The 16,414-nt window shown below is 45.8% G+C and overlaps 1 protein-coding gene across 3 annotated transcripts in view; it reads right to left on the reverse strand.

The window, feature by feature from the left end:
• HCN4 (hyperpolarization activated cyclic nucleotide gated potassium channel 4) overlaps positions 1-16,414 on the reverse strand; it is a 108,978-nt gene that overhangs the window by 89,310 nt on the left and 3,254 nt on the right. The window contains exon 1 of one of the 3 annotated variants that reach the window (XM_090148630.1): positions 8,727-9,651. In XM_090148630.1, coding sequence (XP_090004756.1) covers positions 8,727-9,427 — 701 coding nt within the window. In that variant the 5' untranslated portion in view covers positions 9,428-9,651. Of the gene's footprint in view, positions 1-8,726; positions 9,652-13,595; positions 14,177-16,414 lie in introns of those variants that run through there. The other 2 variants (XM_090148629.1, XM_090148631.1) reach the window with 2 other exon arrangements.

The raw sequence follows: 16,414 nt of genomic DNA on the forward strand, positions 1-16,414 counted from the left end.
GCCCATATTTGATGTCAGTCACTGTGAGTATCCTGCACGGAATGAATAATTTCAGTTTGCAAAGGGATTTCCTAGGTAGCAAACCACTCAACAAGGAAAAGGGTCAGAAAAAGGTCCCTGTAACAGCATCTTGTTAGCCCAGCACGTATCTGCTCTCTGTTCTGTATTTCTGGAGTCCTAACTGCTTTGTCTGCTGACAAAACCCAGGTTTTAGTGCTGTCAGCACTGCAGAGCTGCACAGAGCCAAGCTGTGTTCTCATCTGCCTTCATCACCAAGAAAATTGCCCACTTAAGCAAGGATACCTGAGCAGTCCTTGCTGCTTGTCATATATAAATCAGCCTTCATTTGTAGACCCTGGAACAAACTCGCAGTGCCACCCGGCCAAGAACCTTGTCTCTATTTGCAGGCTGGAAAGCAACTTGTTTTACAGCCATCTCACTAAGAAATACTCAGATAATGTGGGAATGAGCACCGTATTTCCGCGAGACAAAGAGGTTATCTAAACATTGCAGAGCAGGACTTAAATCAACTGCACTCACCGTAATAACCGCCTCTTTTATAACAAGTAAATCTCACTCAGATGTACACCACACCAAGGTAACGATGTCACCAGCCAGACACTGCCTGCTTTGAGAGATGGCTGGGGATACCTCACCTGCCTTGGCAGCCACAGGAACATACGAGGGACACCAAGAACCAGACAGGGAGGAGAAGAGGCCACGTGGAAGTAGACCCACGCTCTGTTGCAAACAGAGAATGGATGTAAGAGCATTCATCAGGGTTGGGGGATTTTTGTAATTCTTCCATTTGGCTTGAGTTCTGGAAATGGCCTCATCTTCTGAGTATGTGAACAGCCTGCACCTTGCTCAGGGCAGACCATGTGGCACAACAATTTGGGGTGAAGTCTTGTGCTCTACTAAGCCTCTTCCCTAAGGAACAGCCTTTCCCTTATACTCATCAGCACAAATATGCCTTTTTTACACTCTCAAACACAGAAAAGGAGTTGGCACCTTCTTTCTGAGTGACATTCATCTGTAGGGAAATTGATTTAATAGGTTGTTAGAGTGCCAATTAGAACCAACAATAACTCAATTGACCTATAACTGCCTTGGCACCAACAGAGCTTTCAAAAGTAAGAGAAAGGATGAAATCTGTGCTCCGGCACAGATGAGAGCTCAGATAGTTGGTTTCAAGAGCAAACTGAGGGATTCATGGGTTTGCTAATGAGATGCTCATAACGCAGCAGAAACAAAGACAAATTTCAATGGTTTCAAGCTAAAATGACACTGTTATCTCCAGACAGAGATCACTCTTTTATCTGTATAATAAATGGATTTCAGTGCAGCAGCAGTGACGTTAGAGCAGAAAAAAACTGAGTGCAACAGAAAGCACTAGCACAGTTATCTAACCAGAACAACATCGTACTGGAACCCCAAGTTTACCTGCTTATAATAGTATTGAAATGTCCTGCACTGATTCTGTATGTGCCTACCAACAAACACTTTTGGAAAACACATTATTCCCTCAAATAAAATCTGTTTCACACTAACGCAGCAAAGTGTGTGCCTCTATGCAAATTCATCATTTGAAATGCTTGGCTTTAAGGATGGATGTATCTCAAGCCTGGAAAATAAGAACTGGGTAGAGTTTGTCGAAACACTGCTAGGCTGAGAGCGTTCAAGGACAGAAAAAAGGGATTAAAGCGGAAGGGTCTGAAATTACTAGGCAAAATAACACACTGTTAAATTAGGACAGAAATCACAGTCTGAGAAAACTGAGATTATTTGAAGAGCCGTGGGATGACAGCAACTACAAATATACAGAATGAGAGGAAATAAATGTGAGAGAGATCCATTGGAGAAAGGCACGAGGGATAAGGTCTGAGACTGGTAAGAGAACAAACTGATCTGAGATAAACGCCATTGACACTGCACTTAGTAAGGTGCCAAGGGGAGAAGAGGGATTACTAAAAGCCAACGTGAGGTGCAAAAGAATGATGAAACGAAAAAATGTGTCTTAGGACCTAGGATTGGCTAAACAAGAAAGGTGGTACAAGAAGATGGAAAATGTGGATGGCGCTGGTGAGATGGCACAGGGGTAAAGTGAGGGGTAACAACAGGTTGGAGGGAGTGGGGCAGAAGACACAATGCTGAAGTACTGGGGAGAAAACAGAGAGCAGAGAATGCTTCCTCTTGAAGCCTGACGAGTTACCCAAGAATCTGGAGCACCATCACCGTTTTGCCATTGCTTCATTGAGAGCAGAGGGCAGTGCAGCATCTTAAAGGTCCGTAGCTGCTAATGAACCCCAAAGTACTATTATGATTAGAATGGGGATTGATTTGCTTTTTAAAATCTTAACAATTGTACAAAAACACCACATTAAAATTAGACTGCAAGCTTAGGTTATGAAAAACAGAACAGAGGTTAATTGCACGTATGGATTACATTACAGTCACTGCATGATTTAAAATAGTTCTTCCTATAGAACTCATGCTTCATTCAAGATGAGAGGAAGGGCTTGAGGCAGACCTGTGTGAGGAAGAGACTTTCTATAGGAGCTCATTTCTTGCACAGGCTTGAAGGCTTGCAATAAAAGAGATAAGGAACTGCAGAATGAGATGTGATGGCTGAGGCAGATGAGCGCTGCCCTGGAGATTCTATCTCTGCCAAAAAGTTCCCGCAGAGGTGCAAGGGAAATAGCTCAATCCAAAACTGGAATTAGAATAAAATCGTTAGGCGATGATTAAAAAGAACACTATGACACTGTTTACAGCTACGTTTGGTGTTTGTTGTTTTTTTGTTGTTTAGTGTAACAGCACATAAACAGGCAAACATTGGAGGCTTGGGAAGAGGGTGGGTGGAATCGGCATGCCTCTTTCTCAGACTGGCTGCTCACCAACCAAGTCTAAGTAACAATGCAAATCTGACTGTCCCGTTCCTCTTAAAGAACCAGCTGCTCTTAAACAGGTTTTCATTACCTCGGTGCCCTTGTCCTCTTGGTTGCAGTGATGTCTGATTCCTTACTAGGCACCCAAGAGGCCGAGCTCTGAACATAAGATGTGCTGTGTAACGCTATGTACTCTGCAAAACGGGGCCTCAAACTGCCTGTACCACGTTAATGTTCTTAATCTCATTGTCCACGAGTCTCTATCACCTCACGATAAACTGGGGATGGCAATACCAGTTCCCTAGCCGAGGTGTCAGGAAGTGAAATGAACATTCATTGCTGTTAGAGTTGAATATTTTATAAGTGCCAAAAAAGCTTGTTTTTTCAGACTAGGATCTGAACAAGGTGAAATAAATATGGCAGTCCATCTTACTAAAAGAGATGAAGAAAATGTTAAACAGCTTTTCACAGAGGAACAACCATCCCCTAGTGCACTGAATGAGGCATGGGCTTCTGGGGAAGAGATAATGTGTTCATCTATCGGCACAGATTTGCACAAAGGACCTGAATTGAGTTTGTGCAGGAAATCTTAATCACAGCATTTCCTTCAATCTCAATGTTTGCCTTAGTATTTATTCGTATTCTTTCACCTCATTTTCTGTACATGAACGTATATGAAAATACTCTAATATTATATAATTACAATCTTGAAACACATTCTGGTAATAGGCTGAGGTGCTCCATTTGCTGATGAGGCTTTCCTGTTTACAACTGCTGCCTTTTGTAGCACCTAAGCGTGTCTCATACAGATACCTACAGCCCTCACAATGATCCTCTAGCTCAGGATTTTTTATCCTCTGCCTCACAACATGGGAACCAGGGCATGAAGTCTGTGGTGACTTGCCCAAGGACACAGGAAGTACGGCTGCACTAGCTCGGTTCCCTTAGTTCGTGGTCACAAAACCATGTTTCCTCTCCTGCAGTCTGATTCACAGTCCACTGAAGACAACAGAAGTCTAAGTCATGCTGTTCAGCGGGGTTTGGATTATCCCTCATATGATTCCTGCTTGAATCCTCTTGTTCTGGTCCAGCAACGATGCCCTGGGAATTGGCAGGAAAGCTAGCTGCAGTACAGACAGCAAGAACTGGCTTCAGGAAAGCATCTCCCTTCTCCAGCTAGTGCTTTCCTCACAGAATTGTAAAGCAAGAAGAGAGGCAAACATACCAGCTGCCCACCGATAAACTTGTGCCTCATTTGCACTGTTTGTTTGGTTTTTTTTAATGACTGGCACAGGTTCTGCTATGAATGCCTCCCCCTCAAAGCAAAGCTTTCAGCACACCAGAATTTCAGAGTGCAGTCAGTACTGAAGTGACACAACAGCCAGCTTTCATTTTACTTTGCTGAGAGCAGAGGGCGAGTCACAGGATCAGAGTTTGCCATTGTGGGCAGCACTTGAATGTGGGGAGGCACGAAGGCAGGCACACGAGCAGCACTTTGGGCAGCAGGAAAAGAAAGGAGCATTGCTGTTGGAGTGTGGGAAGCACAACACCCACCTAAGTGAGCTGCCCAAGTCAGGGAGCATGCTGCGTGCTTCACAAATTGTTTACCCTCTGAACAAAATTGCAAAAGGCTTACGAATGAAAACAATCTCCACAGACAGAGCAGCATTCCGTGAAGCATTCTGCAGTTCTGTTCATGAGGGTAGGAAAGGGAAACAGCCATCCTTCCCTTTTTTGCTCAATCCTAGCAGCGCTATCGGGGTCAGCGTTTAGTACTGTAATTAATAAATGGCACTGGCTCCCCAAGGAGGGCAGTCTGAGTGACGCTGCTTAGAGGTCTAGAATGGCAAAAAGAGGAGCAAATGATTTCGTTCTTCAGAATTTCCCCTACCTGACACATTGCACCTCCACATCCATTTCTGTTGGTGCCACGGAAATCCCCTGTGACTCCCAGAGCTCCTTCTGTCAGAAGAAGCAAACGTACAAAAGGCTCTGTTTGCAGACAAACATTGCAAGTGAGGGAGAGCAGTGGAAAGAAAAATTCCAAACTAAGAAACTGGGACCAGTATTGAGTGGAATATTTTTCATTGTTTTCAAGAAAGCAGCAGCTTCTTTTTCCTGCAAAGATGTTAATAGATTACTGGGCAGTGAATAATGTGTGGTTCTATTTACATCCACTGTTTGGAGTGGACTGTTTTGGTCCTTAAGGCAGCATATCTGTTCTCAGGCCTTCCTAAAAGCAGCATGCTACACTGTTTTTTGCAAGCAGTTCTGGATAGTAGCTCCAACCAATATGTTTCAGTCGACTACAGACTAGATAGATCTTTGTTTGTCTGGAATTTTTTTATTAAACCAATTGTGCTGGACCAATGCTTCCTCTAAGCAATAAATTACAATTCTATCTACCCACTGAAAAAGCTCTCAGAGCCTCAGATCAATCTTGATCTAGGAAATAAACTTTGTCCCTGCACTGATATGAGATCAACCACAGATGCAAATAGTAACGAGCGCTTCCACCTAAAGCTCAGAATAGGAACTACTATTCTTATTTTCATCAGGAATTGCGGAGACACCTTTTAAGTGCTTCCAGAACTAGTCCACTGCATTAGTCATGAGTACTCAGGGACACCGAGTCTGGTTTTTATAAAGGTCATTTGGTGTTTTTCCCCTCACAATGGACTAAAAGCAGAAATCAACAGAGCCTTAATCTATATTAATTTGCTTTCCTCTTCCAGGGCCATAGATTTTCCATTGGAATTAGCTGCATTAGATGCTAAAATGATAATTTAACGAGACTATGATGAAAGCCTCCATTCTATTCTAAAACTGCAATGCCTCTCACACAGCACAAAGGAAAATAACTCCATGAAGTCACAGGAGATACACAAACATCATTTCACAGCAGAATCAAGCTCCACTAATTTGGGTCAGTGTTTAACTCAAAAGTTCACCTCTTGAGCTGTTCTTAGACAGGAGCCATAAGGTCTGGAGCTCTAGTAAAATGCCTCACTCTAGTAGATGCTCTTCACTCTCAAAGGTGAAATTAACGTGTACAAAATCACAGGAGACAAGATCTAAGGCTGAGTATTCAGTAACTTGCAACTTGTACACCGATTGCTACTGTACAGCGTGGGTGACTATGCAAAGTGCAATGTAATGGAGCCCCTCAGAACATCCTAATGTTCCAGAATCTGCACCCATCTACAGCAAGGAGCAATCATACATTGCACTGCGTAATTTGCAAAGCAGAAAAACAAGAGTCCTTTGGATCAAGGAGATAGCTCTTGCAAATATTTTGATAACACCTGCTCTTTGGTGCAATCTGCTGCATTTCGGAGGTCAGAAATGTTGTTCGTATTCATGCAAATTGTTTCCAAGATAGATGCTTCAGTAGCACTCAGAGGAGAGAACACGAAACACAAACAGAAGCCAGGAAAGCTCCCACCCTTCTTCAATGCAGCCATTGTTCACTGGTCATTTTCTCTCTAAGCGACAGTCATATTTAAGAAGATATGCTGCAAATGAGTGAGAAACGGGGGTGAATAAAGTGCCCCTGAAAATCCACATACTTAGTGGATGCCACACAATAGTGCATCCAACTCCTGGCCTCTTCAGATGTCTCTCTGCATGATCAGCACCACTGCCCCATCTGATGTTGATATGTAATAGTAGGGAGAAAGCACACATTTGTTGTGAAGCTTCTAGCATCAATTTAGAAGAAACACAAACCAGCAAGATCCCAGCCTACCTGGAATCTGACACCAAGCACAAAACGTCTCGCACCAGGGTACAGACAGCCACTGACTTTGCTTTCTCTGCACAAACGTAAAGCTATATTGCAGAAGATTTATTATTAACACTACCAAGCCACACATGCATACGTACCCAACTGCAATCATGCAAACATCTGTGTGTTAGCAGACTCTGTACGATCATCTGGCTTGGCAAAGTCCAGCTTGCCTGTGTATTCCATTGCTTTGTGTAAGGAGAGGAGAAGCCCTACAGCGAAGCACCTCACAAATAAGAACGTGCCTCAGAATTTGCTGTGCCATTTTAAAGAATGAGCACTGCTTCACAAGAAACCCTCAAAAAATAAACTCTTAGGACCATCTCACCTTGGGCAAGGTGGCTACCTCTGCTAATGCTATAATCCTTCCACGAAGTTTGACAGTCTGGTTTTATGCTGGAAACTTTAAACATGAAAGGGTGTAAATCCATTATTACAGGTACATGAAAGATACACAAGGCTACTTTTGGATAAATTCAAATACGTTCTAGGGATTACATCCAAGATTCCTTTAAGATGCAACACACAGAGAACACTCTGCTAAAATAACCCAAGAAAGCACAGCAGTTTAAGTCCAGGCTTGTGGAAAATGCACAAGACCAGGAGCCAAGAGAATGAAATTGGTTTTGTTCTTGTAAAGCTAAACACTCCCATATTTCTCTGTGATTGTGAGGTATGGACCAGTAACAACAGTGAGGCAATCTTATACTCTTTCCAATCTGGGTTGGAATAAGATCGTATTGGGATGATGTACCACGATGCAGCTACAGGAAACCCTCATCTGCTCAGTCAGCTGTACGCTTGGGACACTTGACTGCACTAAATTTAATCGACAGTGCAGCCTTCCAATTCATACAGCCTTCTAATAATGTTTGCTAATCCAAGCAAGTATCAAGGAATCTGTTCAGTGCCAGTCCTGAATCTTCTAAGTGTGTGAACTGCAGCTAAATCCCTAAAGGTAGTGCCAAGTGCTTTCTGTCATCGGGCACCCAAACCCATCCTGCAACTCCTTCTTGCAATTATTGTGTTAATTGTATTTTAGGGAATCACGCAATGTTTCTTTAAGAATCCAAGAATTCAGTAAAATCATGTAGTTTGATAGAAATGTGTTTGAATAATGTTCTTCTACTGTGTGCTTTTAAATGTAAGATGTAAGCCAGTTGTAATTAAAGTTGAAGCGATAGACCTCACCCATTGATTGCACTAAGTAATTAATTATTGATTGCAGTGCTTTACATACATATTGCAGAGGACAATTCACCTGTGCAGCAGACAATACCGACATAGAAATACCTAAATGCAACCCCCTCAGCTGAATGATTGAAACTATGCAGAAATTGGCTTCACTGTTTACAAGTTAATTTCCTTATTAACCTTCCTGGAAATGCTGCCGAGTGAAAGAAAGCAATCCCTCTCACAAAGACAATGTTCACCATTCCCTACCCAAATTAGTTTTGTAGACAGGTATCTGCAGATGCAAAATAGAAAACCTTTGTCTGTAAGACTCCAAAAGTCTTTAGCAACGAATGCTGCTCTTCTCTGCACATAGCAATTTCTGACAAGTGATGCTGCGGTAAGGAGCAGCACAGAACAATAGCAGCATCACTCCCTAACTCTTGGGGAAGGAGAAGGGAGAGGACCCTGAGGTGTTAAAACAGGAAAGGAAACATTACTGAGATGTGGTAGTTAAGCTGCAGACACCGTGCTTTATAGAGTTGTGCATCAGGTGGGAGCATTCTACCCATTTACACTGGACTACGAAGAGGCTTTTCCCTACAAAAAGCTGGAGTGAGAGACATCTGTTGGTTTAAAAACACCACTGAAAATTAATTAACAGTATGAGGACACTGAAACTAAGCTCAAATACAAACGAAACCTGCAGATTGTTTGACTGGAGCAGATCTTGGACGTGTCCTCCCACTCCTCTGACTAGGAAATTGGCAAGGAAAGTTATCTCTGGGCGTGTGCTGTGTGCAGAGCTCTGAGCTGGACAGGGAAGGGGAAGGGGCAGGCCAGGTAGATCTGAGTGGGCCGGGAAGGGGAGATGGTACCTGAAGTCGCTGTAGGGGTGGATGATCCAGAACCCAGCAGACTTAACCCTTTCCTGCTCCCTCTCCACGGCCTTCTGGCTGCCAAACATCCTCAAGGAGAATTTGTTGACCCCCGGCTGGAGCATGGCCCCGAACTGCCTCTGCATGAACCCGGCTTGGCCCAGCCTCTGCTCCTCATCTGGGGTGATCTGGTCGCACCCTCCACCTCCTTCCACTTTGATAGAGGTAGAGGAGCAAGCGCGGAGCGGCTGCTGCTGGGGCTCCGGAGGGGAAGCTGGCGGCGGGGGTGCCGGCAGTCCCTGCGTCTCCCCGCTGCCGGAGGGGCTCTTGTCCTCGCCGGGGGAGGCCGGCTCCCCTTCGCCGCCGATCAGCCTCTTCTCCTCGGCCGCGTCGTGGAGGTGCCTGCTGGTCAGCGAGGACAGGCTCCCTTTGAAGCGGCGGCAGTCCCCGTTGGTGCTGGTCTTGGCACCTTTGCTGCCCGCCTCCGTCTCTACGAGGCCGGGGTCCTCCCCTCTGCCGGGGTCTCCCCCGAGCGCCCGGGTGCTCCCAGCAGAGGGCGAAGGCAGCGGCTTGAGCCTGATGCTTTTCCTCCGGGTGTCCTTGTCGCTGTCTTCCTCTTCGTCCATGATCGACGCCTTGGGTCCTATCTGCTGGGGCAGGCTGTAGAGCCTCTTGCGCATGGAGGGGGGCAGCTTGTCCATGGCCGCTGCTGCTGCTGCTCAGGTGGAGGGAGGGACCCCGGCTGTGCGCGAGGAGGGGAGCGGCGCTGCCCCAGGCCCCTGCCCCCGGCTCAAGGGGCAGGAGGGACCACAGACTGGCGTGTCATCTCCTTACCAGGCTGTGGCATCCACAGGCTCTGCATCAAAGCACGGGCTCTGCATCCAGAACGGAAGGGAAAAAAAAAAAAAAAGAGGGAAGGCGAGAAAGCCCCCCCCCCCTCCTCCCTCGTCCCGATTTGGCTACTTGCTGCTTGCCTCCCGTTGGTGAGTGCTACTGCAATCCCTGTCTGCTCAGATCCAGCGCACCGGGCAAGAAGTCTAGAGGACAGCCGCGCACTCCTGGCTGGAAGGCGAGGCAGGGCGGCAGCGGCAGCAGCCTTGCCATGTTGGCTTCCAGATGCAAATGTGCCGTGTCTCCGGGCGGGCAGTCATCCTCCGGAAAGCCAAACGCAAGCCCGGGTACCTCAAACTCCTCAACCTGCCTGCCAATAACACAATGAACTGCAACCTGCAGCGGCCACCGCTTGCTTACATCACTGTCATCACTTATTCCTCATGCAGCCCCAGCTCCTGGGAATATTCATGAAGCGATCCCATTCTGTGGGTTGCCATAGGAGCGACTACTGCACTCAGGCTCTGCCTACCTGAGCCAGCACCCGGGCTTCTTAAAAGGGCAACGTCTGGCTGCCAAGGCTGTGCGCGGCTGTCAGCGCTCGCCGCAGCGCAGCGCAGCGGGGCTGCACCAGGCGGGCACTGCGCTGCCCAGCAGCCCGCCGCGCCTCGGCGCTGCCTGAGCGAGAGCCCGGCTTAATGTGGTGTAACAGCGAGAACTGCGGGCAGCTGGTAATTTAAAAATAGCAGCGTCGTAAAAATAAGAGGAGCGAGATTCCTTTTTCTCTTCCGCGCTGACGAGCCTTTCTCCTTCTGGAGTTGCAGCTGCTTTGCCGCAGGTTTTCTTGCGGAGACATGGGGGGGTTTGTGGGAAGGGGCAAATCTCAATCTAAAGGAAAAAGTATCGGTTCACCTTGAAAATCGCACTCGCATGCAAAGCAGGGAGCTGGGGAACGCCTGTCTTTTCCGGCAGAAGTTTGCCTGCCGGGAAGCCCACTGTGTGTTTCACCAACCCAAGGTTTGGAAGGTTCTGTTCCTTCGCTGCGTGCTCTCCCCGTTAGACGTGCGAAACGCTACTTCTTCTCCCCTGAGGGGCTGGAGCCGTAAAAGTCATTCAAAAAGACAAGCAGCATCTCCAAGGGCTCCCCTACCGTAACGAGGGGGCCGGGCAGGGCAGGGCCGTGCGGGATGCGATGCGTGGGTTCTCCCACGGCACACGGGGAAGCCCACTTCGCTCGGGCACTGAGTCAGCGCTTCCTGCGCCCGGCCCCGGCCGCTCCTGCGGGCAGGGAGATCCGCTGGGAATCCTCCCTCCTGCCGCTGCTGGCTCCGGCGCAGCGCGTGTAGCAGAGGCCGAGGAGAATGGCTAAAAGAGAGCTTCTCCCTGCCTTTTGCTGTTTGGGAGAAAAGGAAGAAAAGACGTGGCAATCAGCCCTGCCCTGCCCTTCTTTGAGAACGGCTGTTTATTCCCTAGTGCTTAAGAAGCGTTAGATTGATAAACCGAGTCCAATTATTTCCTAACGTAAAGCCTTTGAAACCAGTGGAGTTCAATTAAGAATCCGTTTAGCCATGTAAGAGAGTGTTTGCATATATTTTTGCATCGGCTCAGTAGATGCAGCTTTCCAGACTGCTCGTTGTTTTATACATTTAAATCGTACCTCCCCAAAGAAGGAAACCACGTGCATTTTGCAGAGAGATAAGCACAGGCAATGAGTGCCCACTGCAAGCAGTGAGGAAATCCTCACCGTCTCCCGGAGAACAGCTGTGCTTGTGCTTTCATAAGCGAACGTTCCCCTTTCTCCCCCAGGAGTCCCTTGTCACCGGTCTAAGGTAACCGTGCCATTTAAAGCAGCAGGATGCTACTTAGCTCTCACTTAAGGGAACGCAGCCATCAGCAGTGACTGCACCATGCCCACAGGCAGCACCTGCTTCTTCATCTTTGTTTGCCTGTTCCCTCTCGAATCCTTTCTCTGAAGCGATCACCTGCTCCTCTTCTCCTATCACAACCTAGACTGGCCGTGACTCATTTGAAATACTCTACAGAGATGCTACCTGGTACAAGTATTATTTAACACTGTTGTTTCAGTCACAAGGTCTGCTTTTCTGGGGAAACAAATCTTGATTCTCAAATGCTCCTGTAGATGAGATGTTGTGAACTAAGCCAGCGATCGCATTAAAGGTCTTTTTCCTCTACTTTTTCCTATTTAGGCACTAGGGATGCACTTCTGTGCCTAAGCTGCAATCAACTGCCTTCCAAAAGGATGTGTTTTGATTAATGAGGTGCATAACATCTGAAACTGATGCGGCTTCTTCAACACAGCCCTTAATGTTCCCAGAGAATGACAGAGCAATAAAGGACGTGCTCAAGGAATCAAGCTGCTCGTCCTCTTTCAGCTATACTGTTCTAGCCTGCTCTCAGAAAACACCCACACTCTATTTCCCGGTCTTTTTGGGATTATTCTCTAAATGCTGCCTTATTTGATGACACAAATAAGATTCTCTTAGAGCCCTGAGGTGGGAAGAGAACACTGCAGAGCATCCAAGCAGCAGAATGCTCCTTCATCACTTCTGCAGCTAAGAAAGAAAATGATCAGGTGCAAAGACTGAGTCAGGCTGCCTGGCACACTGCTGCACGATGACAGAAGCACGCAGACATCCTGGTGCTCAGACCTCTGCCTAGCCCTCCCCAAGCCACTGATGTCCAGTCTATATATGGGGTGGATGATTCCTAAGGTACAGATAAGTTTTTAAAATCATTGTCTGGGCACTATGCTTGTTACCTTTGAAACTGTCTGTAAAACTCTTTAATATCACACTTGCTTGAAGCAATTTTTCAGCACATCATTTTAGCAGCTATTATAGTCCCATTTCGAATAAAAAATGCTTGACCTGAAATGAGAAAGTTAGTGCTGTCTCGAATGTAGACCTCATCAAACACATAACCCAAAACAAGAATGTGAAGTCTTGTGTGGCTCTGTCTGCAAGGGCAGGATCCTAAACAATTCTAACACTTGGCTCCAGGAGTCACAGGTACTGAACTCAGAGCAAGATTCAGAGTCCTCAAAACGTAATGACAATTTGGTATCCAGAGAATTTCAAAGTAATTATATTTTATTTGAGAGTCTTCCAAGAATTAAGTGCAGGAGGTTGGGAATTATCCTTGTCTAATGGTATGAAATTATCATGGCCATTATTTATTATTGACATTATGGCAATGCTTTCCACGTTAGCACATGGTTCTCTATAGGCAGGTTTTCAGAACACGTCAGGACTAGGACTATTCTATCTGCACTAGGACTGTTCTATTGGCTGCACAGTACCTTCAAAGGGGCTATAGGGAACCCACCTGCCAGGGAAAGGGAAAACACTTTCTGAGGGAAATTATCTCTTTTTTTAACAGTGTTTGTCAAATACTGCTCGAGACCTGGCATAGATACAAAGGGAGTAGATGTGGCAGGGAGAATGCAGGCGAAGCAGCCAAAGATTTATTTATTTCTTAAGGGATTTTGTCAATATGTACATCTATATGTGGTGCTACTTTAAGAAATTACAGTGCTGCACACAAATGTGAAAAATCACATTACTGATAAACCAAGGATTATGCAAGAACGGACTGAGAATCACAAAAACTTCCATCCTCCAGCTCAGGATACAGGAAGCAGCAGTGCAAACTTTCTGCACGCTGACCTGCTGGGACATTTTTTGCTTGGCTGAGAGTTTCAGGTGTCACCTGGAGCCCTTGGCTTCTCAGATAATAAAGGAGTCAATTAATGTGTGATGCAGATTGGAGGAGCTAAGCAAGTCCCTTCAAAGCTGCGTATTGTTCCTAGCAGGCAGGAAACTATGAAACTATGAGTTCTAGCTCATAACTGACATTTGAAAACATGAAATACTAAATTATAAAACATGGAAATTTTATCTCGGGGTTTTAGTGGTAAAGCCTTCACTTACTGCCCCTACAGCTTGGATCACACCTAGAACAAATAAATATGCATCACAAATACACAGATCTTACCTCCCTCTTGCCCCTGTTACTTACACAAATGTGCTGTCACCCTTGGATTGTTGAAATTCAGCCAGTGCTTCCATTATTGCTCTATCAATAGGAACGGGAAGTGGGAGGCTGGAACAAATGCTGAAACCTATTTAAGGTACAGAGAAGAAGGCACCTGAACATCTGGTCATGAGAAGGAAAGTGCTGAGCAGTGAGAAGTGAGATACATGCCAGAATGTTGGGCGGTGGGGAGTCACTTCATAGGGCAGGGGGAAGAGGGAAGAGTTCCACTGTGCTGCATATCAGGGTGGAAGCAGAAAACCCTGCTTTTGCTGCTGCATAAAAACTGGGTTGGGTTGAGAGAAAGATGAGTTCAAAGTTCATGTGTGGGAGCTGAGAGATCCCAACTGGCTGCAAAGCCAGGCATGGAGATGCAGCAGCACCAGGAAAGCCTGTGTCAGGAAGTACTTGGAAAGCTATTTGTCCAGCCTCCACTGGCAAACAAACCCAGAGCAATCCCACCCTCTTCATCCTCATAACCACAACCAAAATAGGAGCACTTGCCTAAGATGTATTTCCAAGGGGTTGCTGGGAATGCGCTTGTAACCACCAGCTTTGCCACTGAACTGTAAAAAAAGGAAAATGTTATCCAAAAAAATCAGCCACGTTCGTGTCTATGGGCACTACGTGTCACAGACTGTGCAAGAAATAAACATCAGGGTTTTCAAAGAGGTTAGAACTCTACTAAAGTTGATAATCCTCTCTGCTGCAAGGAGATAAAAATCACAGCCAGAAACAGATTGATGAGCCAGAGCACCTTGCCACCTGACCTGTAATATTCCCTGAGCAGACAGAAAACTTAAGGACCAGTAACCAGGAGTGAAGCTGTGAGGAAGAGAAATTACACAGACTCTGGGAAGTTGCTGAGATCACAGTACCTGTATGATTTAGTCACGGTTACATTTAGTTTATGGATGGTCTACATTTTTACATTGTGGTCTAGACCCCACTAGAGAGCTTTTCAATTTCAATTCACATTGAAATGCTCATAGAAAGCTTGTATCTTAGGCTTCAATAACATTTGCTTTCCAAATGTACATTCCATCAAATTACTATTTAAAGACCAAGAACTTATGATTTTTCTCCCATCATCTGGAATTATTCAGAAGAGAGTTGAGGCAGCATGGGGAGGCTTGCTCAGACTGGATCAGTTCAGTGAGTATCAAACGTCTCTTTCTCAAAATAGCGCCTTTCACCAGCGTTTAATGAGCTGTAGCTTCAAAGAATAATGGATCCCTCTTCATGAGCCCGTCCTCGCCAGTGCATCTTCTGTCCACATGAACTGCACTATTTTTGATTGTCACGCAGTGCTGGATTTGATGGGAAACGTGCTATTGTCTCCAATAACAGCATTGGCAGTGCTCAACTTAGGGAAGTCCACACTCTGTGCTTGATGATCTGAATTTTGGCAGGGCTGACTTCAGAGTGTGACTGAAGCCAGCTCAGCATCACATTGATGCAACACCAAACCGGCTTTACACCTGTACTACTGGTCAGACACGGATGCAGTTCTCCCTCATTTAAGTCTGTAAGAACTCATCATCTTGATGAAAGTATCTTAACAATGTCTCCATGCATCACGTTGCTGAAGAAAGGCAGAGGATTTTAAAAATTTAAATAAGAGACTGTCTACTAATTAGAAACAAGTTGCTTTGTGAGCAAAATGGCTATGAAAGAAACGTCTCATAAATTAATGTTTGGTGTCTGCAGTCTCTCATGCCTAAGGTGCAGAATTCTATACCTTCCCTCTGTGATTCATGATACCACCATACGTAGATTCTCTGATGTCTGGTAATCTACTGATGCTGGCGTGCAGGCTGCAGCAGAAAGCCCTTTGAGCATGAGGCCCTCAGAGGTTGTTTCTAACCTAAATTAGCACGTAATTCTAGGATCCTGTAACTCCTATTCTTGGTGGGGCACAACAGGATTTCTCTCCTGAGCAACCTGGGCTAATGGGAAGCATCCCTGCCTCTAGCGGGGGGTTGGAGCTAGATCATCTTAAAGGTCCCTTCCAACTCAAACCATTCTATGAGGCTGTGATTCTATGATTCCTTTCTCCAGCCATCTACTGTCACAAACAGGTGGAAAGATAGCATTTTCAAGAAGATTCTTCTGTCCCAGTTCTTTCAAACCATCAAACAGGTTGAAACACTAGAAGAGGAAACTGACAGACCAGTGGATACAAAGCATGCATTAGCTCCATTTCCTTAGGTAAGCAGCTAGAAGCCATTTCATGAAATCAGGGAACAACTTACACATTTTCATGCTTACTCATGATTTCTGAACTCTTGAAGACAGCAAAATTGCAAAAAACAAGCATAGCCAACATGTCTAAACAATATGGTAGCGGAAGAGGTTCGAGCAGAGAATCCCACTTTATTGTTACCCCTTATGCAGATACCCTTGGTCGTGCTGCTGCCACAGAGGGTACATTCTAGGTAGTTATCCCTCTGACTCAGTAACTTCAATGGAATAGAATTTCACTGCCAATAAAAGCAAGGCCAAAGGCAAGGGAGATATAGCATTTCTGCCCACACCTCATGCCTTACTGGCACAAGTATATCCTCTGCAAACAAATAACCAGGTCATGCCAGTCTAAGTCCTCAAGACATCCCCATTATCTTGTGAGAGAAGAGCAATCTGTGCCACTGCCACTCTGTTGCTCAGCAGCAGTGTCTGCAACTGCCAGCAATGCTGAGTGCCTCAGTGAGCCACTAGATAAACAGAGGAAAGGGAAGAGGCAGCAGATGATAAGGCTCACATAATTCTGTGAGATTAAAATAAAGGTCTCCTCTGTCTGGGCT

Source organism: Phasianus colchicus, chromosome 12, assembly GCF_987193195.1.
Source record: "Phasianus colchicus chromosome 12, bPhaCol1.hap1.1, whole genome shotgun sequence".
NCBI lineage: Eukaryota > Metazoa > Chordata > Aves > Galliformes > Phasianidae > Phasianus > Phasianus colchicus.